Source organism: Artibeus jamaicensis, unplaced genomic scaffold (genome assembly GCF_021234435.1).
Source record: "Artibeus jamaicensis isolate MK-2021 breed Jamaican fruit bat unplaced genomic scaffold, CSHL_Jam_final contig_233, whole genome shotgun sequence".
In the NCBI taxonomy this organism is placed as follows: Eukaryota; Metazoa; Chordata; class Mammalia; order Chiroptera; family Phyllostomidae; genus Artibeus; species Artibeus jamaicensis.
Genome location: NW_026521486.1, coordinates 3,853,804 through 3,881,750, shown reverse-complemented (window position 1 = coordinate 3,881,750; position 27,947 = coordinate 3,853,804). Strand labels below are relative to the sequence as shown.

General features: G+C 49.6%; 1 protein-coding gene and 1 long non-coding RNA gene across 4 annotated transcripts in view; one reads left to right on the top strand and one right to left on the bottom strand.

The window, feature by feature from the left end:
• ARFGAP3 (ADP ribosylation factor GTPase activating protein 3) overlaps positions 1 to 22,667 on the bottom strand; it is a 39,732-nt gene extending 17,065 nt beyond the window's left edge. For both annotated transcript variants that reach the window (XM_053661889.1, XM_053661890.1), the window contains exons 1-9: positions 22,501 to 22,667; positions 17,329 to 17,447; positions 12,859 to 12,931; positions 10,148 to 10,279; positions 9,183 to 9,266; positions 7,687 to 7,771; positions 3,892 to 3,951; positions 2,219 to 2,265; positions 1,552 to 1,691 (exon numbers count right to left, since the gene is read on the bottom strand). In XM_053661889.1, the coding sequence (XP_053517864.1) occupies positions 1,552 to 1,691; positions 2,219 to 2,265; positions 3,892 to 3,951; positions 7,687 to 7,771; positions 9,183 to 9,266; positions 10,148 to 10,279; positions 12,859 to 12,931; positions 17,329 to 17,447; positions 22,501 to 22,569 (809 nt within the window). In that variant the 5' untranslated portion in view covers positions 22,570 to 22,667. The remainder of the gene's footprint in view (positions 1 to 1,551; positions 1,692 to 2,218; positions 2,266 to 3,891; positions 3,952 to 7,686; positions 7,772 to 9,182; positions 9,267 to 10,147; positions 10,280 to 12,858; positions 12,932 to 17,328; positions 17,448 to 22,500) is intronic.
• A 559-nt stretch (positions 22,668 to 23,226) lies between these two features.
• LOC128626818 (uncharacterized) lies at positions 23,227 to 27,719 on the top strand. Of its 2 annotated transcripts, none has more exons than XR_008390876.1 (3): positions 23,227 to 23,542; positions 26,231 to 26,351; positions 26,485 to 27,719. It is a non-coding gene; the product is annotated as an uncharacterized LOC128626818 (long non-coding RNA). The 2 variants fall into 2 exon arrangements; XR_008390877.1 differs by lacking the exon at positions 23,227 to 23,542 and adding an exon at positions 25,658 to 25,847.
• The last annotated feature ends 228 nt before the right edge of the window (positions 27,720 to 27,947 follow it).

Genomic DNA, 27,947 nt, shown 5'->3' with positions numbered 1-27,947 from the left:
TCCTCACTTAAGGAGCACACACGCCCCTTCTCTCAGTGGGCACGTCACCCGTCTGGCAACCCAAGAGGGGTCGGGTCTGAGCGGCAGGACAGGGATTTGGGCACATTGGGAACAGGGCCCAGAAAGCTGTCAACACGGGGTTCCCCAAAGAAATCCGTAAGTACCCCAGGGCCCGTGCCTCCGCTTTCACAGCACATCCAGCCTCCCCTGCGAGCAACCTGCCCCACCCCTTTGCCTTCGGGCTGGGTGCTCTGGGATGGGGCTCCCTGAGGCAGGGGACGGACACTCGGATCTCACTTCCCTGCCCCGGGGTCACATGCCCAGCTGAGGGAAAGCTCCGTGAAGTCTGAGACAACCACCACTTCACACAAATCTTTTCAAACCGAGTTTTAACCTAAACACAGTTGAGTGCTGCCCCCTGTGTCTTAGGAGTTGAATGACAGCCGGAAACAGCAGCCGCAGGTGCCCCTGGCGCACCGGTGCTGTGGGGACCCTCTCCTCCATGCCGAGTGTGACTCAACACCTCTGAAGGGCCACTCCCTCGCAGACTCAGAGTTCAGGTTCAACGGGGTGTCATGTTATGAACTCTCTTCTCACTATTGAGATATAATTCATGTAGCATAAAACTCACCCTTTTAGAGTACATCACCTACTGCTGTTTAGTGTGTTCATAAGGTGGGGCCACCGTCACCACCACCTAATTCCAGAGCATTTTCACCCCCAAAACAAGCCCCGCACCCATCACCCATACCCTCCTTTTCCCTACCCCTGCCCCCAGCCCCGGGGCAACCACTGGCCCACCTCCTACCTGCGGCTTCACCTACTCTGGACATTTCATATATGCGGAATCACACACGTGTGGGCTCTGTGAGCGGCTTCCCACGCTGAAGCACGAGTGAGTGCGCTGCTCCAGTCTGTGGTGGGCAACATCACACTGCACAGACGCACCGCATTGTTCACCCACTCATCCGCTGCCGGACACCTGCATCGTTTCTACTTTTTGGCTACAGGGATTCATGCTGCTTGAACGTTCACGCACAAGTTTCTGTGTGAATGTACGGACATATGTTTCCATTTCTCTTAGGAGCAGAACTGCTGGGTCATACCTTATGTTTAACTTTTCCCCTTGCCACCAGCAATGTATAAGGGTTCCAGTTTGTCTCCCTTCTCGCCAACACTTGTTACTGTCTGTCTCTCGGCTGTAGCTGCCTAGTGACTGGAGTGGTGTCTCACTGTGCGTTCTCCTAGTGACTAATGGTGCTGAGCACCTTCCACGTCCTAACATGTGCTGACACACCTGCCTCTCCCTTCCCAGTGAGGCCGTCCCTGTCCTGCCCCACAGCCAGGAACCGTCACTGCGTCCCCTTGCCACTGTCTCTCTCTCTTCCAGACCACACATCACTGTGATATTTGTTTTTGTAAAACTAAATTTCACATTACCCTCCTCATATCCATGTAAAAATAAGTGGCACTAGCAAAGTATCTCTGCGAGTTGCTTAATTAATAGTTTCGGTCCCTACAACCGTGTTACTAGAACTAAGTTAAACTTACATCGATTCTTCCTTAGATGCTGTCCTGGCCAGGTCTTCCTGCTCCTTCATTTTATCCACAGCTTGGGCTTGTTTTTCTATTTCATTAAAGCATGTGTTCGTCAGTTTCTGGGCTCCCAAACTTCCTTTTTTGGCCCCGAGCTGGAAGATATATAGGATCACATCTCTCCAAACTGTCTGACAGCTTTGTGGCAACAGCTACCGTCTGTGGCAGGCACCTCACACCTGCTCTTCCGTGGTCCCCAGGACGCCAGGAAGCGGGCACAGGGCTCCTTCCCAGTGTTCAGAAGAGGAACTAAAACTCATGCAAGTGATCACACAGCCGGTTAGTGACGAAGGCAGGGTTCAAAGCCTGGCACCTGCCCCCAGGGCTCGGCACAAGACAACCCCCCACCCCCACGAGGCGACGCTGCAAACGCAGCAACAGGGGAATCTCCTGGGAGCCTCTGCTGGGTTTTTGGAATTTTTTCATCAACAGGAGACATGTTGAGCACATTCTAGAAAATATTCCCTTGATGTGACATCACCTCGTCCAGCTAAACACAGAGTCTTTATCCAGACTCATTACATGTAATAGGCTCAGAATAAACAAAAGTGACATGGGTGGCTTTCTCAAGTGCATAAGCTACTTAGGGCTGAACTACCGGTGTTTTATACAACATACTCACTCCTTTTTTAGCTTGACTTGGTTTCTTTTTTATGATAGAAGAAACCTCTGTCAAAGAACAAAAAGTAGAAAGTCAGACAGATTGAAATATATATTTTTATATTTCTAGTGTTTCTCTTTAAAAATCCTAAGATACTGTACATTACTATTTAAGACACTACAACCATTTTCCACATGAGGTTGTCAACCGGGACAAATGCAGGCCGCGGCAAGAGCGAGCTCACGGCCGTTCACGTGGAACATACGGTAACTACCGAGTAACAACACACGAATAAATGTCCTGTGCACTGCAGCCCTCCTCTGTCGCCACCCTGTGCACGAGCTCATTTCACAAGAGCAGAGCTTCCCCGAGCTGGAGAGCCCGGTGTCTGCACACAGTGTCCACGCTGCAGAGAAATAAGGAGCCTGGGCCGGCTGTCCACCGCTTTCTTCGGGAGTGTGTCCGTGCATATTGGAACGCACTCTCCCACTGACCTCTAGCCTTCAAAAACTTTCGAAATCCATTTAAAATACACAGTTAGCCAGGCATTATGAATACAACTAAGCAGTAAGTGATATGCTTTTCCACCTTCAGTTATATACCGATTTTATCATATTAATTGATGAGACATAAAACATCGTATTATTTTAGTATGAGTACTGTCTAAATTGCACAAAATATATAACGGTTTTAGAGAAAGTTTCTAAAATACTGATTTTTTTGGAAAACTTTAATCATAGAATATATATTTTGCTTTTAGAATCATGTGTAAGAGACTTGGTAAAAATAAAGTCTTAATTTTTTTTCACAAAGCTGAAAATGTGCTTTACTAGGAAACGATAGCGTAAAACCACAAACAACAAAAGATTAAAATCTTTAGCCCCAGTGAGAGAATAGCATCATTCCACTTCAAGTAGGAAAGAGAGACCCAGGAACGTCTTTCCTTCCACGGCTTCCAGGCTTGCGTTGCAGAGCCCACAGGCCTGCCCCAGGGCCCTCCAAGTCTCTGAATGCAAAGACCCGAAACACTTCTAATGGCTGTTTCTCGCTAAAGCAGCTGCTTTCCAGTGAATACATGTGATAGGCACCCATCTCAGATTATACTTCCCTGGTAACGAGAAACTAAAGACTAAGTTCACCTGTTATGAACTCAGACAGGGGAGAGAGCACTACGAGCCCCCTGAGTAAACAGGATTGGGGGGCCGGGGGCCGCCCTGACCTCTGCTGATGCTGGGAACGCTCACCAGCCCCACCTTAAACTGCAGAGCGCCAGGCCCCAGGTGTCGCTGCTTGGCACAGCTGCTGGGCCGGCTGAAACGGAACAGCTGAATGAACTCTCGTGAGGAGATTAGATATCAATAACCCTGGTGCCACGTACTCTATAAATTCTAGGCAGAATGCAAAGGCAAGATTCATTTTTTTCTTAATGAATCTCACTCTCTAAATCAAAATATCCTTTTAAAAAAGAAGATTTTATTTATTTGTTTTTAGAGAGGGGAAGGGAGGGAGGGAGAAAGGGAGAGAAACATCAGTGTGTGGTTGCCTCTCACATGCCCCCTACTGGGGGCCTGGCCCCCCAACCCAGGCATGTGCCCTGACTGGGAATCGAACCAGCAACCCTTTGGTACGCGGCCGGCATTCAACCCAGTGAGCCACACCAGCCAGGCCACATGGAATATTCTTGTGCACACTACCTAAGGCAGCCTTGGTCGGTATGTTGAGACCTTCCACACTTGGTCCTTGCTCTGGTCCACCTGCAAGTTAAAAATACTGATATTAATGCAGAAAATGTACTCATCAAACTTGCTTTTGAATATGCAATATATTCAATTTGCAGAGTACTACATATCTTATCCATTTTTTTCAATGAGTCCCTTTCTTTTTAGCTCCATATCCTACTTCATCATTATAAGAATTTTGATTTAAAAGTGCATTTTTTATCCAGTTGCTTTATAGAATAAAAATCTCAGTGGTCCCCCTAATTACCGCCCTTCAGAACTCTACCTTACGACCCCCGTTTTGAAGTGCACTGCGCTGAGAGAGCTGGCGTACACTTGGAGCACACGCCCAGCACACGGTAACATTCGGAAATTCTAACGCCAATTATGGCGACGACAGAAACCTGCATTTTCCGTTGCCAAGCAATCTGCCCTGTTTTCTAGTTCACCAAAAAATGATCCTGCTTAGGAACTCTATTAAAGTCTTTACTTAGAAACATTCTGCCATTTTAATTGTATTCCTTTAAAAATGGGTAAACATAATGTAGTATATTAGTGCAATGGAACGTTATTTGGTCAGAAAGTAAATACTGACACGTGCTACAACACGGATGAACCTCTAAAAATTATGTTAGGCACCAGAATCTGGTGACAAAAGACCATCTATTGTCTGACTCCGCTTATGTGGAATGTCCAGAGCAGACAAACCCTTACAAACAGAAGCAGCCTGGAGGTTGCCAGGGGCTGGGGGTTGGGGCAGGAGAGAACAGGGAGTGACTACTAACGAATATGGGCTTTTTTGGGGGGGTAAAGTTATATTTTATTTATTTTGAGAGAGAGAGAAAGAGACACCAATTTGCTGTTTCACCTATTCATTCACTGGTTGACTCTTGCATGTGCTCTGCCTGGGGATCGAACCCACAACCTTGGCATATGTGGACAGTGCTCTCACCAACTGAGCTACCCAGCCAGGATGGTGTGGGGTTTCTTTGTGGGGAGATGAAAATGTTCTGGAATCGGTGATGAGGGTGGCACAACCTTGTGAATATACTTAACTCCACCGAATTGCATACTTCAAAGGGTGAATTTTATGGTACGCAAATTATATGCCGACAAAGCTGTCGTTTAAAGAGTGCCATGCCCAACAGAGGAAATGCAACTGTTTCATTTTTACAAATATTTAAAAGGTAAACTCTAGTTAAGGCTTTTAAATCTGCAAAGGAGGATGAGGCAGAGCGATGACACCCTGCAGAGACAGAGCCGAGCAGGCCTTCACCGAGCACCTCCTCTGGGCTGGGCCACGAGCGGGGAACAGCAGCGAGTGAGAACACACCGGCGCGGTGCTCAAGGCCTCATATCCTGTTTGTCAAAACTGTGTTATTCCCCTCTTTACAGTGCAATCCTTAAGGCTGCGCCGGTCACCGAGTGCTGACCAATGCAACTCTGGGTTAGACCTTGAGACAGCAGTTTCCCTGACAGCTCCTTAAGTAAAACTCTGGCCCCGGCTGGTGGCTCAGTTGGCTGGAGCGTCGAATTACACACCAAAAGGTGGCAGGTTTGATTCCTGGTCAGGGCCCACACCTAGACTGTAGGTTCAATCCCTGGTATGGGAAACAACTGATCAATGTTTCTCTCTCATGTCGACGTGTCTCTCCCTCCTTCCCCTCTCTCTAAAATCAATAAACATACCCTCAGGTGAGAATTTTTAAAAAACAGACAAGAAAAATTCTGGATGGAGAAGAGACAGGAAAAGTGCTGTTACAGGTGCAAAAGGAAGGGGATTCTAAACAATAAAACCTTTTAGGAGAAACTCTTTAGGGGTTAACTTAAAAATATTTACAAGGACAAATCCTGTTCTGCATTTAGTTACTTCTGTTTTCTGGTCCTAAAATGAACGGAGACACCTGGACGTGACAGGTTATGTGGGTCTCACCCAGCAGGTAACCTTCACTGTCAGAAGGCCTTTTATGCTACTAAGTTATAAAGGTGACGATATTCAAATGACCGTCTGTATTTCAGAAGCTACAAACCCCAGCCTTTCCTCTGTCAGTCAGCAATGTCAGAATCTTGGAGCTGAGACTCCATCAAGGAGGCGGCCACATGATGGCCGGGTCAGAGTCCCACCCCAAGCCCAACGAGAGCAAACACAGGGAAGAAGTGCAGGGCCAGGGCGGCCGCGGGGCAGTGGAAGTGAAAGAAACCCCAAAGCCCCCCCCACCTGGATGTGTCCATGCCGTCTCTGCAGACATGGGGGGCCACGTGCATAAAAACGAATGTGAAAAAACTCACAGGTTGCAAACCATACGAAACCAGTCAGAGTTCTTTGCATATTGATGAACTTTTTGTCTATATATGAATTGCATTTTTTAAAAAAAAGATATTTTTAGAGAGGGAGGAAGAGATGGAGAGAAACATCAATGTGCCAGAGAAACACGGATCAACCTAAGTGTGTGCTCTGACCGTGATTCAAACCGGCAACCTTCACTTTGACCTTCACTTTGTGGGACAATCGCAAACAAGTGAACCAGGCAGGTCGGGGCTGAACTGTAAATTTCGATCGCGTGTCTTTAAAGGACTACTCCAGGCCACCAGTGGTCAGATTACTAATCTCTTCCCTTCATGAGCTCGGCTACGCAGAGAAGGGCTGCCCCACTCCAGGGCGGCAGAAAATCTTCACCCGTGTTTCTTCCAATACTCTCGTTATTTTAGTGGTTTATGTTTAAATCTTTTATCCACTTGAATTTAGTTTGGTATAAAGACTGAAGAAACTTTATTATTTTTTCCCAAAATGCTAGACCTCTGTCCCAACTCCGTTCGCTGTTCCCCACGATGCCAGACGTCCCTCCTGGCTCACGGAGAAGCCCACTCCCAGGCCAGCGCCGTGAGAGCCAGGCCGGCTGACATCTGCCGGGTGCTGGAACCTCGGACACGCCTGCCCTCCCAGCTGGAGTGCCAGACGAGTGGAGTGACTTCTTTCCTTCACAGCATGCTCCCTGGCCCCTCTCACAGACAGGCAGTGACACCCTCAGCCCTCCACCCACAGCCTCACCAGAAGCTGCCTGGTACTGTCCCCCAACCTTAAGCCTGGTGACTGCTCATTCCTTCCTGTTACACTAAGTCCCTTCAAGTGGTCCCAGCGCAGCTGGTCTGAGCCAGCACCTCTCCGGACGCCACACGCTAGGCGTTCACTGCTTCGTCGTCAGTGTTATGTCCCCGCTGTCCACTTCCACTAACATGCTGGCTAACAGGACACTCAACTTTAAATCAGGGAAAGCTGATGTCTTGATCCATGTTACTCACATAAATGGTTTTTAAATTTACTTTTAAACTTATTTTTAGATTTAATCTTTCCCCCATTACCATTTAGTCCCCTTATTCCATCCTCCCATTTTTAAATGTAAGCAATTGATGTAAGTATAATTATAACAATACAATCCTATAATAAAGTCACCAAATGTGAATCATTAGGTATCAAATGTTATTTTCTTATTATAAAACAGATACTCGTTATAAAAGTTTAGCCACTTCAAAATTGTATCCAGTAAAAAGTACAAATCCTCAGCGATCTCCTTCTGCGGGTAAGAATCTGGCGTGTATCTTCCAGAAGGTTTTGTGTGCTCATGTTTTTGTTTCTATTTCTTATGAAAATGAGGTCCTGCTGCACGTTCAGGGATCTACCTTGTCGGCCCTGCAGTCTGCCTCCCTTTCTAAGCGTCTCAGAGCACGCCCCTGGCCCTCAGGGCAGCGGTCTGCGACAGCCCCCAAGGCTACCTTCGTTATTTGCTGGCGGAGGATCCTCACTCCTGGGCGCTGAAGATGGTTCTGGGCCTGCTGAGGCCCACCCTGTGCCAGTCACCTGAAAAGAAGTGAGAAAAGCCATAAAAACACACATCAAAATGGGGAAAAAGCAATCATTTAAATAGTCACCTTCTTAGTACCTGGATTAGTGGGAAGAATAATATTGTATTAAACGTGTCTAATCTTAAATCTCTACTTCAATGCTCAAATTCCTTACTTTCCTCCTTTTTAAAAAATAAAATCTTTATTATGCAATAATTTCGGGTTGACACAGAAGATGCTTAAGATACTTCTAGAGTTCCTTCCTTTGGCCCTGGCTTCCTTTAATGTTAACATCCCCATGGTGCATCCTTCAAAACTAAGAATCACGATGGCACATTACTGGCCAAACTTCATTTGGATTTCCCCAATGTCCCCTCCGACGTCCCTTTTCCGCTCCAGGACCCCGCACCACACTTGTCACTTCTCCGCAGCCTCCCCGGTGTGTGTAAGAGTTTCTCAGTCGTTCCTTGTTTTTCATGATCCTGAACTTCCGACAGCCACTCATCAGGTATTTTGTGGAATGCCCCTCAGCCTGGGTTCGTCTCTCATGCTAAGACTAGACTTGGGGAAGGAGACCCACAGGTGAAGGTGCCCTTCTCACTCCCTCACATCGACACGACTGCACGCTTGTCCTCCATCACGCACGTGTGTAACTATCGACAGTAAACATGAACTCCTACTAACATCTCCAACTGCAACCCACACCAAACTATTCATTTCCCTCCTCTCTTTAGCCCATCATTTCCATTCTTAAAATTTCTCAGCTACTAATCGTGGATATTGTGTCTAGTTCTAAATTAAACAATAGCAAAGCTCACAATAGACAATAGAACACCTTATCTTTTTCATTGTTTTCTGTTCCCCTCTTTTAAAAAAAATTATTATTTTTAGAGAGGGAGGGAGGGAGGGAGGAAGACAGGGAGAGAAACGTTAATGTGTGGTTGCCTCTTGTGCACCCCCTACTGGGGACCTGGCCTGTAACCCAGGCATGGGCCCTGGCTGGGAACTGAACCTTCGACCTTTTGGTTTGCAGGCTGGTGCTCAATCCACACCAGCCACACCAGCCAGCTGTTTCCCTCTTTTTTTGATAACTATTTCTGGTAACTATTGGCTGTATTAATAACATGCATATGCAAATTATGATAGCAAAAAACCAAGGCCTAGCAGTTTATATAAAACTATACACATTTTTTCAACTTGGAAAATAACTAAAGAGTGGATTGAGCAGCAGTTAAGAAATGGTGCTCCCTCCCCAGCGGGACTAGGAGGAGGCAGAACGGCTGACAACAGCTGAAGCTTTAAGATGGAGGTCGGCATACGCTTCCTTAAAGGACCAGTCAGTAAATATTTTAGGCTTCCAAGGCTTATAGTCCCTGATCCGGTGACTTTGGGAAAATGAGTGAAGCCTTGAGAAGCATAACACGTACCTCAGGGGAAGCGTGTGAAGCGAAAAAGTCCTCCTCCTTGGGTACGGGGGACAAGGGCGGAACGGCGCAGCTATCCAGCCACAGCTAGAATGAAACATGAAGCACGTCAGCATTTACCCCGGCTTTGAAGGTCTTACTGATGCTCTCCACTCCTCCTCCAGAGACCCGTTTGCTAAAGACGGGTCCTCTCCGTTGTTTTAAGGTCAGCAACAGGCTGTGCGGGACCCCCAGCACACTTCAGGGACGGCCCAATGCAGCGAGCCCTGCTTCCGAGGCCCGAGGAGGCCGGAAAGGGCTTCAGCCCTGAGCCCTGGTCCCAAAGTTTGGCCGAGCCTCCTCGTCTGTGGCGCCCTTCCTCGCAAATTCACTACGATCTACTTGCAGCGCCCCCAAAACAATTCCCATTCCCAGCAGTGAGGGACCTGAGCCACCCCAGGTGTTCATTCCCAGCTGAGCGGAGCAAGGCGACACTCGGCCATGTTTCAGTTCCTGCTGTAAAGCAAGTGCCCTTTCCGTGGCCACGTTGTGCCACGTTGTCACATTTTGTGCCTTCCGTGGGAGGTCTCATGGTTTAAGATGGCCTCGCGCACACACAGTGGGGGCGCGCTGCCCAACGCCCCAGGCACCAAGGCCGTGAAGCACCCGGCTCGGAGGACACCGTCCTTGCCGGGCCTGAGCCCCGGTGCTGCGGGCTGAGCGCCGCGTTAGAGCCACGACCCTGTACTAAAGGGGGCGTCCCGACAGAAAAGCACAGGTAAAACCTGACTGGGTGAGGGGTGGGGGGCAGGGGCGGGCGACGACGAGAACAAAGCGACACAGCGACGCGGCGCCAGGCTAAGAGCAGCGCGCTGAGACATCCCACCATCGCTGAGACATCCCACCATCGCCTCCTCTACGCAACGACACGACCGCCGAAGGGGACGCCCGACCTGCGCAGGGCCGCGCTACGTCAGCACCGTGCTTACGTCAGTGCCATGCTTCCGCGTGGCCTGCGAGGCCAGCGACTTGATTCTGTCCCTGTAGAGCTGGGCCGCACGACTGTTGTACTTGGCGTTGGTGTCGCTGGTGGCACAGCCGTGCTGGTGGAAGAAGGACGCCTGCGGGGGGGGGGGGAGAATGCGCGGTTACTGGCAGTACTGCAGCGCGGCGCACGCAGCGACCCAAACGCTTCATCACGAAGGGTTTTTAAAGTACTAGTCAAACCCAAATCACATAAACAACAAAAAAATTTTAAGTAAAATTTTCCTTGTAGAAGGGAATACTTTCCACAGATGTAACACTGGTATTTTGGTAAAACTGGACATAAGCCTTGAGTTGCAAAATAAAATAGCTGGCCTTCATGTCTCGAGGAAACTGCCTCTGTCACTCTGTGGTCTGGAGGGACGCTTTCCACTCAGGACTACTTTTAATTCACGAGAAACCCGCTTTAATTTGGATTCCACTAAATTAGAATTTTTGACAAATGGGTTAGGAGCTATGCCAGCCTTCGCCTTGTTCAGCACTATTTAGTCATGATCAGAGACAGGTGAGGTGACAAATGCTTGAACAATTAGAGGAGACTGCTTCCGGCCCCTTATAAGGGTCCGCGCACAGACACGAATTACAGAAGTCATGTCTTAATTAAGGAAGCATTCCAAAACCCTGTATGAGCACTCCTTTTATTGACCCAGTTTAATCAGTAATGGTACTGCGCGCTGACATGTACCAGATCCTGGGCGATGTTCTTCGGGCAGCGACCCATTATTAGATCCTCACACAACACCACCAGCTGTCACTGTTACCATCTACACCGTGCAGGTGGGGAAACTGAAGCCCAGAGAGGTCCAACAACTTGACCAATGTCACGCAGGTACGTGAGAGGCAGAGCTGGCGTTCGAACTCAGGTAGGATGGTTCCAACTCCACTGCCGAGTGGAACGGCCAATGGCCTGACCCGTCCCCACCCCAAACCTCCGCCACCCCGGCTGGCTGGGGATGAGAAAGCTGCTCTCTGGAGGTTGGCGGGGGCTCTGCAACTGTGGGTAAACTTAGAAATAAGGACACATAAAACCAAACCCACAGTATTGGAACAAGTTTGTCGGTATCATGAAAATGAGCATGTGATTCTAATAAGATGCTTAAAATATTAAGGATTGGATGCATTTTTAAAAAAGATTTTATTTATTTTTAGGGAGAGGGGAAGGGAGAGAGACAAACATCATTCTGTGAAAGATTGGCTGCTTCTCATCTGGACCACAACCCAGGCACGTGCCCTGACTGGGAATCAAACCTGCAACCTTTCAGATCACAGGCTCAATCCGCTGAGCCATACCAGCCAGGGCGGATTGGATGCATTCTTAATGAGGCAAAACTGTTTCTTGGAAAGTGAAAAAAATCTTACTTATTACAGTGGTTTGTGACCCTCCAATGCTCACCCTTACCAGACAAAATCATATTCCTTGGTATTTAATTTCCTCTCCCTAGGGAAATTAAACCCAATTTAAATTTAAGATAATCTGACTTTAAGTTTTCTGTTGAGGGAACAATAATGAAAAAAGTTTGAGAAACACTAATCCAAAGGAATCTGGTATTTTGAAAACTACTATTTAGATTTATAATTTTAATTTGAAGTATAAAATTGATGCTAGATGTAGTTTTTATTTTAAGTGTACACAAATTTGATTTCTCATACTTTGAATGTTAAATGGCATGTCTATGGGAATCCTATTAATTAAACCTCTACCACTTGGTGTTATAAATAGGGTATCGGCCCCGGCTGGTGTGGCTCAGTGGATCGCATGCCAGCCTGCGAACCAAAAGGCTGCTGGTTCGATTCCCAACCAGGGCACATACAGGGTTGTAAGCCATGTACCTGGGGGGGAGTGTGTGCGAAAGGCAACCGATTGATGTTTCTCTCCTCCCTCTTTTTCTCCCTCCCTTCCCCTCTCTCTAAAAAAAAACAACTTTAAAAAAAATAAATAGGGTATCAGTGCTTTAGGTGTTTTGCTGGCTAGACTTGTAAGGCTTCCAATTTAGAGCCTGAGAAGTCAGACACATTAAATCTGTAAATGAAGTTTAAAAAGTTTGAGGATCCTCAGTTAGGGTTCTAAGTAGGGTTTAATCTGCTCTTTTGTGTACAATTATAAACTGGCCATTTAATTGGTTATTTTTTGCACAGAAATTAATGTTTGTAAATATATATTTATGTACTGTATTTCGAGAACAGGCTTTATTAAAAATTTGTAGGTTTCGTAAACTAAATACGATTCAGGTGTAAGCAGCTGTAAGCATTCCTTCCCATCTAAGCACAGAAGTCACCCCTGCGTGTTGGGAACCACGGCCATAAGGAGGCCTCCCAGTCCCTCTGTATCACCGCCTTCCGTTCACGCTTTCTTCCCAGCACTGCCCCACTAAAAGTTCTTGTTTATTTGCTTCTTTAGTGGCTCTCTGTTTCTGTCTGTAAGAGAGGGAATCTACTCGTCTTGTTCATCACTAGGTCCCAGCACCTAGCCCAAAGCCTTGTGTTTATTAGGCATTTAGCAGATGGCTGGACAAACAAGTCAACCGGGTGGTCCGGCTCCAAAGCCCCTCACGCCTTTCCTTGTCCAGTAGGCCTCCCGCACAGTGCGGACGCTGAACTTCTTTACAAGTGGAACACACATTCACACAGAAGGAAAACAAGTCTGAGATGAACTTACTGCATTAGCATTTCCTCCAACTTGCATGCATCGCAACTGAAACCAAGACCAGTTAGAATCCAACTCTGTAGATCTAAATGGAAAGAACATTCTTAAATGTTAATACTTTTCTTCCCCAGAATCAAGCCGCTAAACTTTTGAGAACAAGGTTTCCTTGGTCATCAGGACCCTGAAGAACTCTAAGTTCATGTTCACAGTGACACATGCTTCCAGGTGGCAGGGGGGCTCCAAAGTGTACGACCGTTGGTCCGGCAGCTCCTGGCCCCTCTCACCCTTCCTGGAAGCCAGGGCTCTGGAGGCCCCGACCCCCAGCTCCCTGCACGCAGGCCGCAGGCAGGCCACGCAGGCCGCAGCACTCTGGCGGGACTGACTCCGGCGGCCACACCCTCTAGGGGACGGAATACCACAAGCTTCCTGGGGCTGGTGCAATGACGCTGCCTCTGCCTCACACCCTTAGTGGGTCACCACCTAAAATTAGGAGAAGTCTCTACTCGGAAGTAGATGTTCTGTGTGGATTTTTCCAGGGGTCCAGTTTGACCCGTAGTAGAGCCTGGAGGATGCTCATCATTTCACCACCAGGTGGAAGGGACCCGCCCACCAGCACCACCACGAGGAAGGGAAGAAAACTCAGGATTGAACGCTCTTGAAGTGAACGCTGCAAGTGCCTCCCACCCCCCACACCTGAAACCCAGGATCACCTCAGAGCAAGGTAAAGGCACTAAGTGTGCTTCCCAACAATAAAAACTCAGCCCTGGCCCGTGTGGCTCAGTGGATTGAGTGTTGGCTTATAAACCGGAGGGTTTACCAGTTCAGGTCCGAGTCAGGGCACACGCCAGGGCTGCCAGCCAGGTCCCCAGTAGGGGGTGCTCAAGAGGCAACCACACATTGATCTTCCCCCTTTCTCTCTCCCCTCCCCTAAAAACATAAATAAAATCTTTTAAAAAAATGTCACCAAGTGATCAGTGTGAAGCAAGACAGGACAGCATGACAATGTTGGATCTTTGTGTTGAGTCCATAGGAGCAAAAAGCAAGGCCCTCCTGTATCCGCGACAGTCTGCCCGTGTTTACTGTGAATTCCCGAGTCGGGGCGGCTGTAGGTGGACCCCCTCAAATGGGCAAGGGAGGAAGAAAAAGGGCTTTAGCCCCACCCAAAATTTCGTGTTACGCTGCCCTTCCATTTACCAATTTCTATGCCTGTTTATAACATTGAACCTTTGTGAACGTTAAGATGCTATTTTAAGGCCAACAGCTACCTCAGGATGAATAGTGATATGTGTTATTATTACATATACACATGACATATCTGCTTCATGGTGACGTAAAAGTAAAAGTTAAGCTGTACTGGATAAGAAACATATTTCTCAAAGATAATAATAAACCTTTTGGAATTTGATTACCAAGCTCCGGGATAACATTATGGATCTGGTTCTGAAGTCCTTTCTATGAAAGATCTTGCTTAGTCACCACATTGTCATGATCCCTCTCCCCGCAGGTGGTGCGAGGTGGCTGTGCCCACCCCACTGGTCACGGGTGGCCATTAACAGCACAGCCCGGGAGACAGGCCGAGAGACCGAGAGTCTCCGCCTCGCCGTTCCAGCCGCGTGACCCTGGAGGAGTTATCTCAACCCCTGCGCCTCGCTCTCCTCGTCTGTGAAGCAGGGACACGGACAGGCTCATCCCGTTTGCCCTTGTAGAAATGAAACATGCCACTCTCTGAAAAGTGCCTGGCTCCTGGCAAACACCATACGGCTAAAAAGTCTCGCCATCACCCTCATCGTCACGGTAACCCTGTCACACTGAGCTGTATGGAAGCAGCCAGCTCCCGGGGACAGGCGTGTCCCCAATTTTTCTCTCACACACCTGGTACAAGCACATACAGGCACCTGACTTGAACTAGGGCTAGAACCGCAGCTAAACGTCCTCAGACTTGCTAACCTGGCTTACCACTTTTAGTCCTAAACTATCTTTGCCAAAATAAAGCCAAACATTGTTTATATGTTTCTTAGAAATAAAGATAAAAAAGAAAAAACAACCTGAATTGTTCTTGAATTGAGCGGACAGGGATTCTCTCGCACATACTGGAATTTCAAATGAAATGTTGCCCTGGCTGGTGTGGCTCAGTGGATTGAGCACTGGCCTCCAAACCAGAGGCCAGGTTCAATCGAACCAGAGGTGCTGGTTCGATTCCCAGTTGGGGCACATGCCTGGGTTGCGGGCCAGGTTCCCAGTAGGGGGCGCCTGAGAGGCAACCACACACTGATGTTTCACTCCCTCTCTTTCTCCCTTCCCCTCTCTAAAAATAAATAAATAAATAATCTTAAAAAAAATAAAACAAAATGTTTTGATGACAGTGGACTCTGAATACAGCCAACCTGCGAAAGAAACTTGAAATTCTCCTCGGTGCCGTTCCTGCACAAGGAGGTGGCTCAGTGTAGGCTGTTTCCTGTCTTCAGTTTAGATGAGGTGGGAAAGGTAAAAGAATCCGAGTGCTAAGAAAAGAGTGAGCGGCAAAAATAACAAAAGTTGAAGGATGAGTTGTCACTTTAACCCAATAGCTCCAGTTAACCAGCGAGGTAAAGGTAAGGACAGCTTTTGCTTTCCCACAGCCTACGTGACCCTTACATGGGTCAAGATACAAGGTTTTTCCCGATAAGCTAGTGCTTGTAATTATTTTAATCAGTGAAAAATGTTCAAAGAACAGCCCTCTACCTCTTAAAACATAAAAATAAAAGATGCTGAGTACCCTTATCATCCTTGACTTTGCCTCTCAACAGTCATTTTTAACCGTTGTTTCAAATCATTTACAAGCACTGTGATTCATACAGTTATATTTATCTGACTTCCACAAGGCTAGTGATTAAACCCGGGAGAGCCCAGACAGACCCCGCTGTCCAGCCTCCCCAGGCTGCCGGTCAGCCCTTCCCTCCACCGTAGACACGCCCGAAAACCACGCACTCCTGGAAGGGCCGGAACTGGGGCGCAGCTCGGTGGTGAGGCGGAGGGAGGGCCAGGTTTTAGGGGCGGGGCTTGGCAGAGAAGAGGAGGAAAGGACACAGGGAAGAGAGACAGACAGACGACCGCTCCCACGGCACCCGGAGTCCACGCTTCCTGGGCTCTGGGCACAGCAGGTCTCCGTGTTAACCGGTAACAACCGATCGGGGCGTGGGAGGGAAGGACACTGGAAATAAACTTGCCCGGGCAACGGAATCCCTCAAGATTTAAAAGAGGGAAGGATAGGACCGTGTATTCAAAATACTCTGAAACTCGCAGCTAAGAAAAGACAAGAAACGGCACTCTAAAACCAGTAAGAACACAGAGAAGAACTCTCCTCTCCAGACAATCACCTACGGAGTTACAGGGCTATAAATCGTTGGCACATCAGGCCTTCACAAACTGATTTCTGGAAAAAAAACTCGGGAAAATTTTAAATTAATATATTAAAAAAGAAAATAATGTTGCTGCTATTACTATTTAGTTTTTATGCCATCATACAAAACATCTCAGCAATTAGAACAGACTTTATTCTTTAAAAACAAATGTTCTTCATGGTCATTGTATTGTAGCAATATTCCTGAAATCATAATAAGATAAAATGCTGCTGCCATGCCAAGTAGCCTGCCTAGCTGGCTCCCTCCCTGGGAGAGAAGTGGCAGGGACGTGGGGGACCTGGTTGGAGGTGGCCAGCAACCAGAGGGATCCCGCGTGGCCGCTCCGGGTGCCCAGCCACGGCCCACAGCTGCCCAAGTGCAGGCCTCGCTAGCCTTGCAAGCCCTGAGTTCCGCTGGAATCCTTGGATTGTTTCTTTTATCATCTCAACTTCTTCTCTGTCACCCAGGCACCTGCCACCTCCCACTGGACCTGGGGCTCTGCATGTGTGTGTGGGTGGCGCCTGTCTCCCTGGCCCCACCCAGGCCTCCACCCCCCACAACCGCGTTGGAGTGGAAGACAGGAGCTTGCCAGCAGGAGCCAGTGCAGCCCAAGACTTCAGACGAACAGAGAAGCAAGACGTTCCTATTACAAGTATTTGTATCTGCTAGTAAACCTCACACAGAAACCATCACTCAGCTGTGGGGTTTTAGGGGCCTGGAGCCGGGGCCGTGGGCCCACGCGGGAGGGCACTGGCTCCCTGGGGATGGGGGGTGGGCAGCCCACAGCCCCTCCTCCCCTCCTCCCTGTCTCAGCAGGACTCCCTGGTGCTGCTGTGTCACTAGAAAAGCACAGGGGAGAGGAAGCACCGTGTCAGGCCCCGTCTTGACTGCTCCACACCACGGCCTCCTGGCTCGGAAGGGGCGCTCCCTACAGGCAACGACATTGGACGTGACGTTTTCCCAGTCTGCTTAATATGACTGGAATCTCCATAACTCACAGCCAACCTCTCGTTTCCCTTGATGTCAAAGGACACGTAAAGGAAAAAGGGGAAAGAGACCCATGTAACCCCTCCCACCCCCCAATGGGGACAGAGTCACTCACCGAATAAAACTCAAGTGAACACCAAGCGACCGGTGGGACCCCGAGCAGTCGATGCAGAGAAACACCCCGTAGGTTATGCTCGCCCAGCTGGGATTCTTGGCACTGCAGTCAAAACACGCCTGCAAGAAAATTCGAAAACTCAACTATTAATTACTTTCTATGAGCCAAATGAGCCTTCCCACGGGACACCATACATGATTTAGCTTGGAAACTGCTTGACCTTCACAGGTCAAACTGGTTAACAGAAACTATCTCAACCAGATTTGTAACCCCCAAATTCCAATTTATTTTATTATTATTATTGTATTAATTGAGCTATATTGGTACAAGACATTCATTATACAGTACATTATATATTGTTATGAATCTATTACACCACTACGCAGTATGGGTAGGGAGAACTCAGGGGCGTATCCGCTCAAACACTGCCCATCCTTGAAGCATTAATGGGACTCCTACCAGTCACCTAGATGAACACTAGCTGGGCATGTCCCTGGCTGAGAACTCGCGAGGCCTTTCCATCCTCCGAACGGCGGCTCTCTAATGGATGGCGGGCACTGCACGCACTTCCGTCCTCAGCCGGAGGAGGGTGCTGGCCAGACTCCACGCTGTTCCCAGTGACCCACCCCCACCATGGCCACACCCTTGTGTACTTCCCCACCCTCACTGCTCCTGGGTGATCTGTGTGACCGTAACATGGCAGGAATTCTTTGTCACTTCCAGATTGTGGGTCATAAAAAACACTGACTTCCTTCTCCTCTTCCCTGTCCCCCCGATTTCCTTTCTTCCTCCTCCTCCTCCTCTTCTTCTCTCTCTCTCTCTCTCTCTCTCTCTCTCACTCTCTCTCTCATCCCTGGCTCTGGGGAAAGCCAGCTGCCATGGCCTGAGGACACCTGGACAGCTGAGCGGGGAGGCCCAGCCAGGAGGACGTCCAGCAGCCAGTGAAGAGCGGGCCGGCCGTGGGCAAGTTGGCGCACGGTTACCTCAGTGTTCAGATGACCGCAGCCTCTGAGAGACCCAGAGCCTGCCTTTCTCAACACCGACCAAAGTCAGGCATTCTTCATCTGATGAGCAGGAGTGTAAAAGTACTTTAAAGTATGCAATGCTTGCCACAGAAATTAACACAATTAATTAAAATCAGGCCCTGGCTGGTGTGGCTCGGTGGATTAAGCACTGGCCTGTGAACCAAAAAGTCACGGGTTCGATTCCCAGTCAGAGCACAGGCCTCAGTTGTGGGCCACGTGTGTGCAAGAGGCGACTGCTACTCACACAACAGTGTTTCTCTCTTCTCTTCCCTTTTCTCTAAAGATAAATAAATAAAGTCTTTACAGTCAGGACTACAGGACAGTAACAATTCCACTAATAGAATTGTTTTTAAAAATTTCCAGAAAAAATAAGTGCCTAAATTATAGATCCAGTTTACAGGCAGAGTCATCCACCCAAAGATTGTCCTGACTCTAACAATCAGGAGAGACCTGGCTTCTGGCCTCTTGAGGGCACTGCAAGAGCAAAGACAGGAGCCGTTCCCAAAGTCCCTCCCCACGACAGGCTCACATTAAGCAGGTGTGAATTGTGGGGGTGGATGACAAAGGACACAAAAGGTGCTGGCCACTCGCTCTGATGGTCCAGTGCCAGATGCTATGTCTGCCACTGAGGAATGAAGCAGTCAGTGGCTTTCCTGATTCCACACCCCTGCCCCCTGCCAGGCCACGTGCTGGCCTTTGCAGAGCCCGCCGCGGTGGCAGAGAAGGACAGGGAGACTCAGACAGCCCTTGGAGTGAGGGCTCCCTTTCCGTGGGACGATGTCAAAGGTGCTGTCCCTCTGCGGGGGGCCATCTGTAATCCCTCACTCACTCAAGGGACAGTTGTGTATGTCCGTACAGTCAGGTGGGCAGCTGGGGCACTCAGGGTGGATGCACAAAGGGGTTTCAGCAGGTGTGCCTGGAGACCACAGACCATCAGTCCAGTGGGCGAGACAATTAGTTGCAAGGTTGAGTCTCAGGAAGCAAGGACAAGATGCAAAATGTTTTCTAGCCAGGGTCCAAGAGGCTTTAGAGATCTCAGGAAGAACCTAAATGGGCCGTAAGAGGCAACAGCCTGTGCAGGAGATGGCACTGTGGACAGAGGTGATGGCAGAGATAAGAGCGTGCAGCCCAGAGCTGGAGTCTGGGAGCCACGCCCGAGGTGGTGAGAGGCCAGCTCCGAGGGACGAACAGCAGGGGTCGGGGTGCCAACCCACCACCCCAGCATCCTTCTGTCCCACCCACTGCGATGATGGGTTGCTAGAAAGTGGCTTCATGAAGGGTGGGGCCTGGCACAAAGTGTCATTAAACACAGACACAGGTAACTGGGCCGTTTGGAGGATGGAAGGGCTACTGAGCTAGGAGCGGGCCCTGTGGGACTGGAGGGCGGAGGCAGTTGGAAACACAAGCCTGGCCCTCCCCAAGGCCACCTTGAGTCTCCTGCGGGGCATGAGACGGCGCTCTGACAGTGGGGACTGTGCAAAGTTGAGCCTCCCTTTTCTGGGCAGAATGTGAGTTATTCTGTTGATGGAAATGAATGATAAGAATAAAGTTGCTGCAGAAATAACAGCCAATGCCGAGTGCTTCCTCCCCGCCCACCACCGTTGCTGGCCGACCAAATCTTCAGGACAAGCCCACCAGGGCCGGTTCCCTGGTGCATGTGTGACCTGCAAGTCCCACAGGGCCCCCGCTCAGCAGGGCCCAGGGCTGGCTAATGCTCTGCTGTCTCACCTTAAAATTCCTGATGCTCTTCAAACAAGGGCCCTGAGTTGCCATTCTCATTCCCCAAATTGTGTAGTATACCCCAGTTCTGACCCCCGTTTTAGAGAAAACTAAGGAATTATGAAGTATCACGGCTGGGAAACGGAACCCCGGGGACTGGACCCCAGGCAGTCTGCACCCGTCGCTGCCTCTCACACGGCCAGGCGGCCCCATCCTTTGCCCACTGGACCATCCACTCCCTGAAGGCAGGAGCCGGCCTCTTTGCTGAGGGGGCATCAGTGTACTCACAACGCTCGGCACACTGCAGGTGCTCAATGATTTTTGTTGAATGAATCACTCGAGTGATCAACAGAAAACTGAGGGACAGTATAGCTTTAAGGAAGGATTTCACAAACTAGAAAACTGACCCTTATGAGTTAAAACCCTTGGCCCGGAGTAAATGGTCATCACCCACGACTGGGAGAAACTGGACACCACGTCTCAAAGTAAGCCGAGTTGCTCTCTTTACCCAGCCTTCCTGTCTCGTGTATCTCAGCTCTTCTTTTTGGAACCCCACCTTGAGAATGCCCCCCAACTCGTCCACATTGTCAACACTAGTTCTCATCTTTGTTTGGGTCACTGATTCTTACTAATGATCATATAAAAAGTCTCAATTCGGGAATGTGGCACAAGACTGTGGAACATTAGCAGAAATTATTTTTGCTCAATGCTTTTCTTAATCCTATTACAGAATTAAGTGTTCTGTAGGTGTGTCATTCATAATAAAAACAATAAAAAGCAGCTGATGTGTACTGAAGACTAGTCCAATACATGCAGGTCCTTTTCTGGGATTTTTCTCACTTAATCCTCACAATGACCCTCTGAGTTAGATCCTGCTCATGTCCCATTTTTTCATTGAGGAAAATAAAGTACAAAGTAAGTGTTCAAGTAACCTGCCCAAGGAGACACGGCTGGAAAGCAGCAGGGTCTGGGCAGCAATTCACCGCTGCACCCATATGGGTGCTTTGCAGTGTTTCTAGGCAGAAGACACCGACTTCTTCTCTTAAAGGGGCACTTTCCCTTCGGTGTTATGTTTCTGAAATAAAGCAGACCCAAAAAGCCAGTTTCTGCACTGCCAACTCGGATCTGAATGTTGTCTAGATATATAGGAACCACTCTTCACTAACAGATGACTCAAAAACTGAAAACCAAGAGACCAGCAAAGGAACTGGCCCTGGAGTCTTTCCCTGCCTTCATCTGACATCGCATCCAGTGCATGGTTGCCTTTCTCACTCCTCTTAGGCTGTAACATCATGGGCTCCCCCTCTGCCATCAAGACTTAAAACAAAGACATCTACGTTTTGTAAAACTCGGGAACTTCCTATGCCATCATGTCACGGCTCATGACCACGCTCGTTAACAGGTGTTCACTTTGGAGGTGACTGTGGGGCCCAGACAGAGCTCCTGTCATGGGTGGAGAGAAGAGAGTCCACGCTGATGCTGACGGGGACAGCCCTTTGCACTCTCCAGGCTCCAGTCTGACCTGTGATCCTCAGAGGAGGGGTCACTTTAGCTCAATGCATCATCACACGTCCAGCCAGTTCCCAAAAGTTGCAAAAGCATGGGGGGAAGTGGGGAGACAGCCTCTGGAGATGGGCACAGAAGGAAAATCCCAATCTCCAAAGAGACCCAAAGGGAAGGAAGGGAAAGGCTCTGCGTTGGTCTTTCTTAGAAGGAGGAAAGAGCCGGAAGCCGTTGCACTGACCCCTGGGCGGCCCTGTCACAGAGGGACACTGAAGCTGCCATCGAAGGACACAAGGAGTCAATCAGGCTCCAACAGGCGCCCTGAGGCACTTTAGGGGTCAGTTCCAGGGTGGGGAGGGGCCGCGCCAAGCTTTCCCAAACGCCCAGTGCTGCCAGGTGGATTTCCGACTGGGTGCCTGCGTCCCAGCTGGGTCACAGGTGGCCTGTGGTGTCTGCCCCACTGGCAGGAACCGCGGGGTATCCTCGTCAACTCTCTCTCGGGACCTCCAAGCTCGCCCCCAGCTCTCTCAGGAATTCACAGTGTTCACTCGGCCACCCCAAAAGGCCGCTCCCGCCGCGTGTACGCTCCTCCGCCAGATGTCAGGAACCCACAAGCCTCTGCTCCCCGCCCCCACGACCCCCAGGTGCTCTCGCCTCCCGCGCCCCAGGACCCCCGCACCCCTTGGCTGCCCGCCCCGCTTTCGGGCTTGGCCGTGCGCCCCCTCTCCCGCTCCTCCCTTGCTGAGGATGGGGCCCGGCGCGCGGTTCGGACCCAAGGGAGGCCCAGCCGCCGCAGCCGCAAGTGCGACGTGTCACAGGCCGGGCCGGCTCCTCCTCCCGCGGCCGTGGACACTGGCACCGCAAGGCCGCCCGCGGAGCCCCGCAGGGATGCCACGCAAGCCTGAACACGCCCGGCGGACACTACCTTGTTGGTGGGCACGGAACGGAGGCGCTTGAAGATGGTCAAAATGTCCTGCTTGCTGGGGTCCCCCATAGTCACCAGAGAACCGAGGCACAGCTGGTCCAGCCAACCGGGAAGGGCCGAGTAGGAGCGGTTGCCGCCTCCCTGAGCTAGACTGCGGCCCAGGGGGCGGGGCAGCGCGTGGGGGCCGGGCCCCGCTCACCCAGGCCCCGCCCTTTCAGACCCCGCCCAAAACCCCGCCCAAAACCGGCGCACGCGCCTGGAGTCTAGGGCCTCGCTAAGCTGTATCGCTGGCTCCGCCCGCTGAAGCCCCGCCCCCGATGCTGCACGCGCGTGCGCAGAAAGCTCGCGAGCCTTTTCCAGGTTTTGGCTGGCGAAGCTGGTGGGGTTTGCTCCCATGCGCACGGCCTTCGGAACCCCCATCATTTCGGCTGGTGGATTGCCATTTCAACTAATGGACTGCTTTTCACCTCTTCCGTATTGTTGAAGCAGAACCAGTCACTCCAAAGTGGCAAAGGGGGAAACTTGAAGGGAAAGAGCCAACCCGCCGTTTCCGACGCTCAACACAGGACTGGAGTCCAGACACGAGTTTTCCTAATTTTTTTTTTTTTTTTGCCCTAAGTTAAGAATTGTTCTACGCCAATAATTGCTTTTCTTAATGTATCGGTTTGCGGCTAAGGCCCGGGGTGGGGGGGGAGGCAGGCAAAAGGTGCTTAGTCAGAACTGGTAAGCAGACAAGAAGCTCGATGTTTACAGCACCTCGGATTGTATCCTACCCTTTGGCTGCCTTTGCGCGTGCGCAAAGGCCCCCTTTACGGGCAAGAAGGATTCGAACTTGGAGAAGGTTGCCTCTTTTACAACGGCGGGTGTGGAGCCGCCGAAAGATGACGCCCGAGGTTTTGTGGTGTGGGGAAAGGACAGTTTGGGGGCCAGATGCAGTACCCTGGCCCCGAGCCCCGCTGCGCCTCCTCCTTCCTGGCTCTGTGATCCTGGTCGAGTCATTGCTCGGCTCTGACACACTTGGTCCGCTCAGCTGCGCAGTGGGGTGAGAATGAAGGATCGGTGCTGAGTTGCCCAGGAGGGCAGCGTCCCAGGAATAGCCTTTCGGTCTTGTAGAGGCTGGGGTGGTTCGCCTCACCTGGATGGTTAGATGCCCTCGGGGTAAGTGGGAAAGGTGCCAGGAATAGGTTGGAACTTATCCAAGGAAAGGGAAGTTATTACCTTGCAGAACAGTATCCTTTTTTATTTTTGCAGGCAGCTGTGGCTGTTTGAAAGTTCTTCCTTGTATTGAGTCAAAGTATATACCCTTGTATTTTGTGTCCGTTGGTATTTGACCTTAAATGGGACACCTGGCGTGTTCATAAGGAACAGTCATATCCTGGTGGGGATGATGGTCCCATTTACTGTTGGGAGCTGAAATCTTAGCAATGTATACGTCAGATGAGGGCAGGGTATGTCCACTCAACTCTCCGACATAGAGACCCCTGCGGAGAAGAAAAAGTGAAGTGTAGACAGTGTCCACACTAATGGGCAGGCGCAAGGGAAGGGGAAAGACCACCCCTGCTTTTGCTCTCATCTGCTTCTGTGTTCTTCCTGGAACTTATCACCACCTGGTATTGTGATACGGAAATAAATACATCTGCCTCCCTTCACCTGAATCTAAATGTCATGAGATCAGAACTGTTTGGTCTCCCTCTCTCTCCCCAGGACCTGCAACAATGCCAGGCATATAGTGTACGTTCAATAAAGATTTTTGCTGTGGGTTTAGAATTTTTAAGTACAAAGAACGTCACTTCCAACATCATAATGAGAAAAGGCTGGATAATCTACAGAATCATAACCTCCTGAGTCCATCAGAGAGCTGAGTTTGCCAAGCAACCAAGGAAACCGAACTCCACGAGAGAAAAGACTCCAAAAAAGAGAGGGAGCACAAGAATCCCCTCAAGTTTGGCAGGCACAGGAGAAAGAAGTGGCTGCCATACCATACAAGTGAGCAAGAGGAAATCATCTATGGTTTTTAAAAAAATTTTTATTTATTTACTTTCACAGAGAGGGGAAGGGAGGGAGAGAGGGAGAGAAATTGGTCAGTTGCCTCTAGCACAGCCCCATCTGGGGACCTGGCCCACAACCCAGGCATGTGCTCTGGCCAGGAATCGAACCAGTGACCTTTTGGTTTATAGGCCGGTGCTCAATCCACTGAGCCACACCAGCCAGGGCTGAAATCACCTAAAATTTTAATTAATTTTTAAAGGCCAAATGTGAGCTAGCATAGCAGTTTGCAGTAGTTGAGGGCCTCAGATACAAAGAGAGTTTACATTCACTTGCAAGCACTTTTCCATGAAACTCCACCAGAACTCTTTCTTCTCGAGAAAGATGGAGACCAAGAAAGGGACTGGAGAGAAGCCCCTCGTGTGGCAGGCGCGCAGCGGTTGGGGGGCGGGCACAACATCCCACCCCGAGAAAGCAAAAGCAGCAAACTCCCTCACCCTTGGGGCACAGGCACAGATCCATTTCTGCCATGGGAGGAAGGGAAGCAAACCCAGTAATACCAAATCCAGAAGAGGGTCGGAAATCCTCTAACTTTGGAAAGCGCAGACAGAATTTCTGCTGCAGGGAGGGGGAAGGATAGAAGCAAAATCCCTCTACTGCCGGAGAAGCGTCAGCAAACTCCTTGGACTTAGAATCCCATATCCGTACCAAACAGGTTTGCTGTCGCCAGGAGGAGGGCAGAAACATGGAGAGAGCCCCACCCCAGAGCCCCAGCCCCACTAGACCTAAGACTGAGGCTGGACCAGGGCACCAGAGACCCTCCTCCCTCACGTTCAGGAGCCTGGCACTAAGTAACAGGTGGCAGCGGTCCACCCCAGGAGGAGGAAGGAGCGTGACAGCAAACAGTTCTGGCACTCCAGCCCACACTGTAAGCACGAGGTTACATCAGCCCCCTGCTAAAGGAGTTCAAATCCCGTGGTGCACTGATGATAAACAGAGAACAACAAAACCAGACCTAACTCCACCCTAAATCGACTCAGCCCCACACTAACGCCCTGACTGAAGTCTGCTTGCCCGTTTTCAAGTGTAGACGCTGTTAACTCCAGTCTCTAACCCTTTACATTAGGGCTTCTTAACCTACTGGCACTTCGGACTAGATGATTCTTTGCTGTGGGGACAAAACCAGCCCTGGCTGAGAACCACGGTTTGAGGCTTGAGAATTGAGACTTGAGAATTGTAATAGAAGACAGAAGGGCGTGAAAGCAGATGCAGCCAACAGACAGGATTGTGCCTTCTGCACACTGTCCTGCGGTTTTCTGACGACGTCTGGGGTGGCCGAGGCCAGGAGGAATGGCACTTCGGTAAGTCCTCACTTAATGTTGTGGAAAGCATCTGCGACTTTGAGCAAAACCAGGAGTGATGAAACCAGTTTTCACATAGGCCAACTGATACAAACAACAGTTCCTGCGGCGTGATAACCAAAGGACATCGGATAAAATGGCACTTTTCCAGGGCCCGCTGCTGTTTATCTGAGTCACTCACCGTGGAACAGGAGCTTGCTGAAAGCCAGAGGCCACTCTGAGGAACAGCTAGGCGTGCCTAGATGTAGTCCCGTGATAAATGACAAAGCAAGACAAACACAGAGCTTGTCCCTTGCCCCTGGGGGACCCAGTGGACTTTAGTTAGTGCTGGAGGGAAAACAGGTGAACCTTGTCTCTTAGTCATTGTCACTTCTTTGTCACAGATCAGGTGCACTTGAAAATGAACCATGGAGTGAATCACGAGCCTTATCTGATTCCCACCAGCCCAGGATGTTCGATCAGGCAGCGCATACTTGGAAGTTCACAAACGCCCCATTTTAGAAGGTAAAATATTTAAACAATAATTTGATTTTTTAATTTTTAAAGGCATGATTCATTTTGTTTTATTTGTATTCTATTATTATCTATTACTGTATTTTATTTAATCTTTATTGTATCTTTTCCCATTACCATTTAGTCCCTCTATATCCCTCTCCCCCCCAGCAATGCCCACACTTGATTTTTTAAAGAGGACTCTAAGCCGATGCTATTACCTCCTTTAATGGGATCAATGATTTGGAACACCTTCATTACTGTAATGTTTCCATATTACACTATAGCAAAAATAATCAGAAAGTGAAATGCAAACTTATCGAGCCTACAGCACTTGAACACTGCATGTATTTGTAACCACCGAGCACTGGGAATGTCCTTCAACTAGACTGACAAACTTGGTGAAGTCATTCGGTGGGAACTACTCACGACAGGAAGGAACAGACCACTGTCGTGTAAAACCACGTGGACGAACCTCAGAACAACGCTGTGCAGTGAAAGAAGACAATTTCTAAAGGCTACATGTCGTCTGCTTCCATTCATAGGACATTTTGGAAAAAGCAAAACTATAGGAACGAAGCAGATCAGGGGTTGACAGGACATAAGGCTGTGAACAGAGGGGCAGAGAGAAATCCGGGGGACGATGGGACGGTTCTGTGTCTGGACGGTGGCAACGGCTGCAACAACTTGTCTGCATTTCTGTTCTGTCAGAACCTGCAGAACTGCCCACTGAATGGGGTACGCTTTACTGTGTGCGAATGGTAACTTTAAAAATGAAAAAAGAAATGGGAAATAAAGCAAATGCTTGGCGCCGAGGGACTTACAACATATGGAATAGTGTGCAGCCATTAAATGCTTTATTTTGAGTTGAAGCACATTTAGGATCACGAGAAAATGCTTGTGCTGGCATGTTGAGAGGAGAAGTGGGGCACCAAACTGCAGTTACCGTATGATCCTAGTTTTGTGAGACAGGTACACACTGATGATGACAAGAAAGCACGTACGCGCGTGTATGAATAGAAAAAAGCCAAGGAAAACGACAGCGGAGCAGAATGGCAGCCAGGGTGACCTCTGGATGTCAGGATCACGAATGACGGTGTTTGTCTGAATACGTTTGCTTAGCTTCTAAATATCCCCCTGCATTTTCACTCCTTTTACAATGAAGGGAAATCGTTAACATCATTATTGGAAAATATTCTGAGGGGCAGGAGCAGCCCTGCTACCCTGGCTCCACAGTGGCCGGTGAGCTGCACACTTTGCTAGCAGCCAGCCGGGGCTCAGGGTGTGTGGTCTTCACTCCTCCCGGCGGGACGCTCAGGCTTCTGCAGTGGCAGCCGCGGCGTGGGCTGCCGAACTCTTCCCTTTGCTCCTGGAGTTTTAGCCCAGTGACAGCTGGTGTCATCCTTTCCTCAAAAAGAGTGATGGTATCTGCATAGTTCTTTGTTCACTGTTCCCACCTTCCTCCCTTGATGTGTTGGCCCTTTCCACAAAGGATCTGAAGGATTCTGAAACAGTACACCTGGGTCCCCGGGCTGTGATGGTCGGACTTAATTCTCCAACTTTCTGACTTCACGGTGGCGTGGGAAGGACAGCATTCAGTGGAAACCA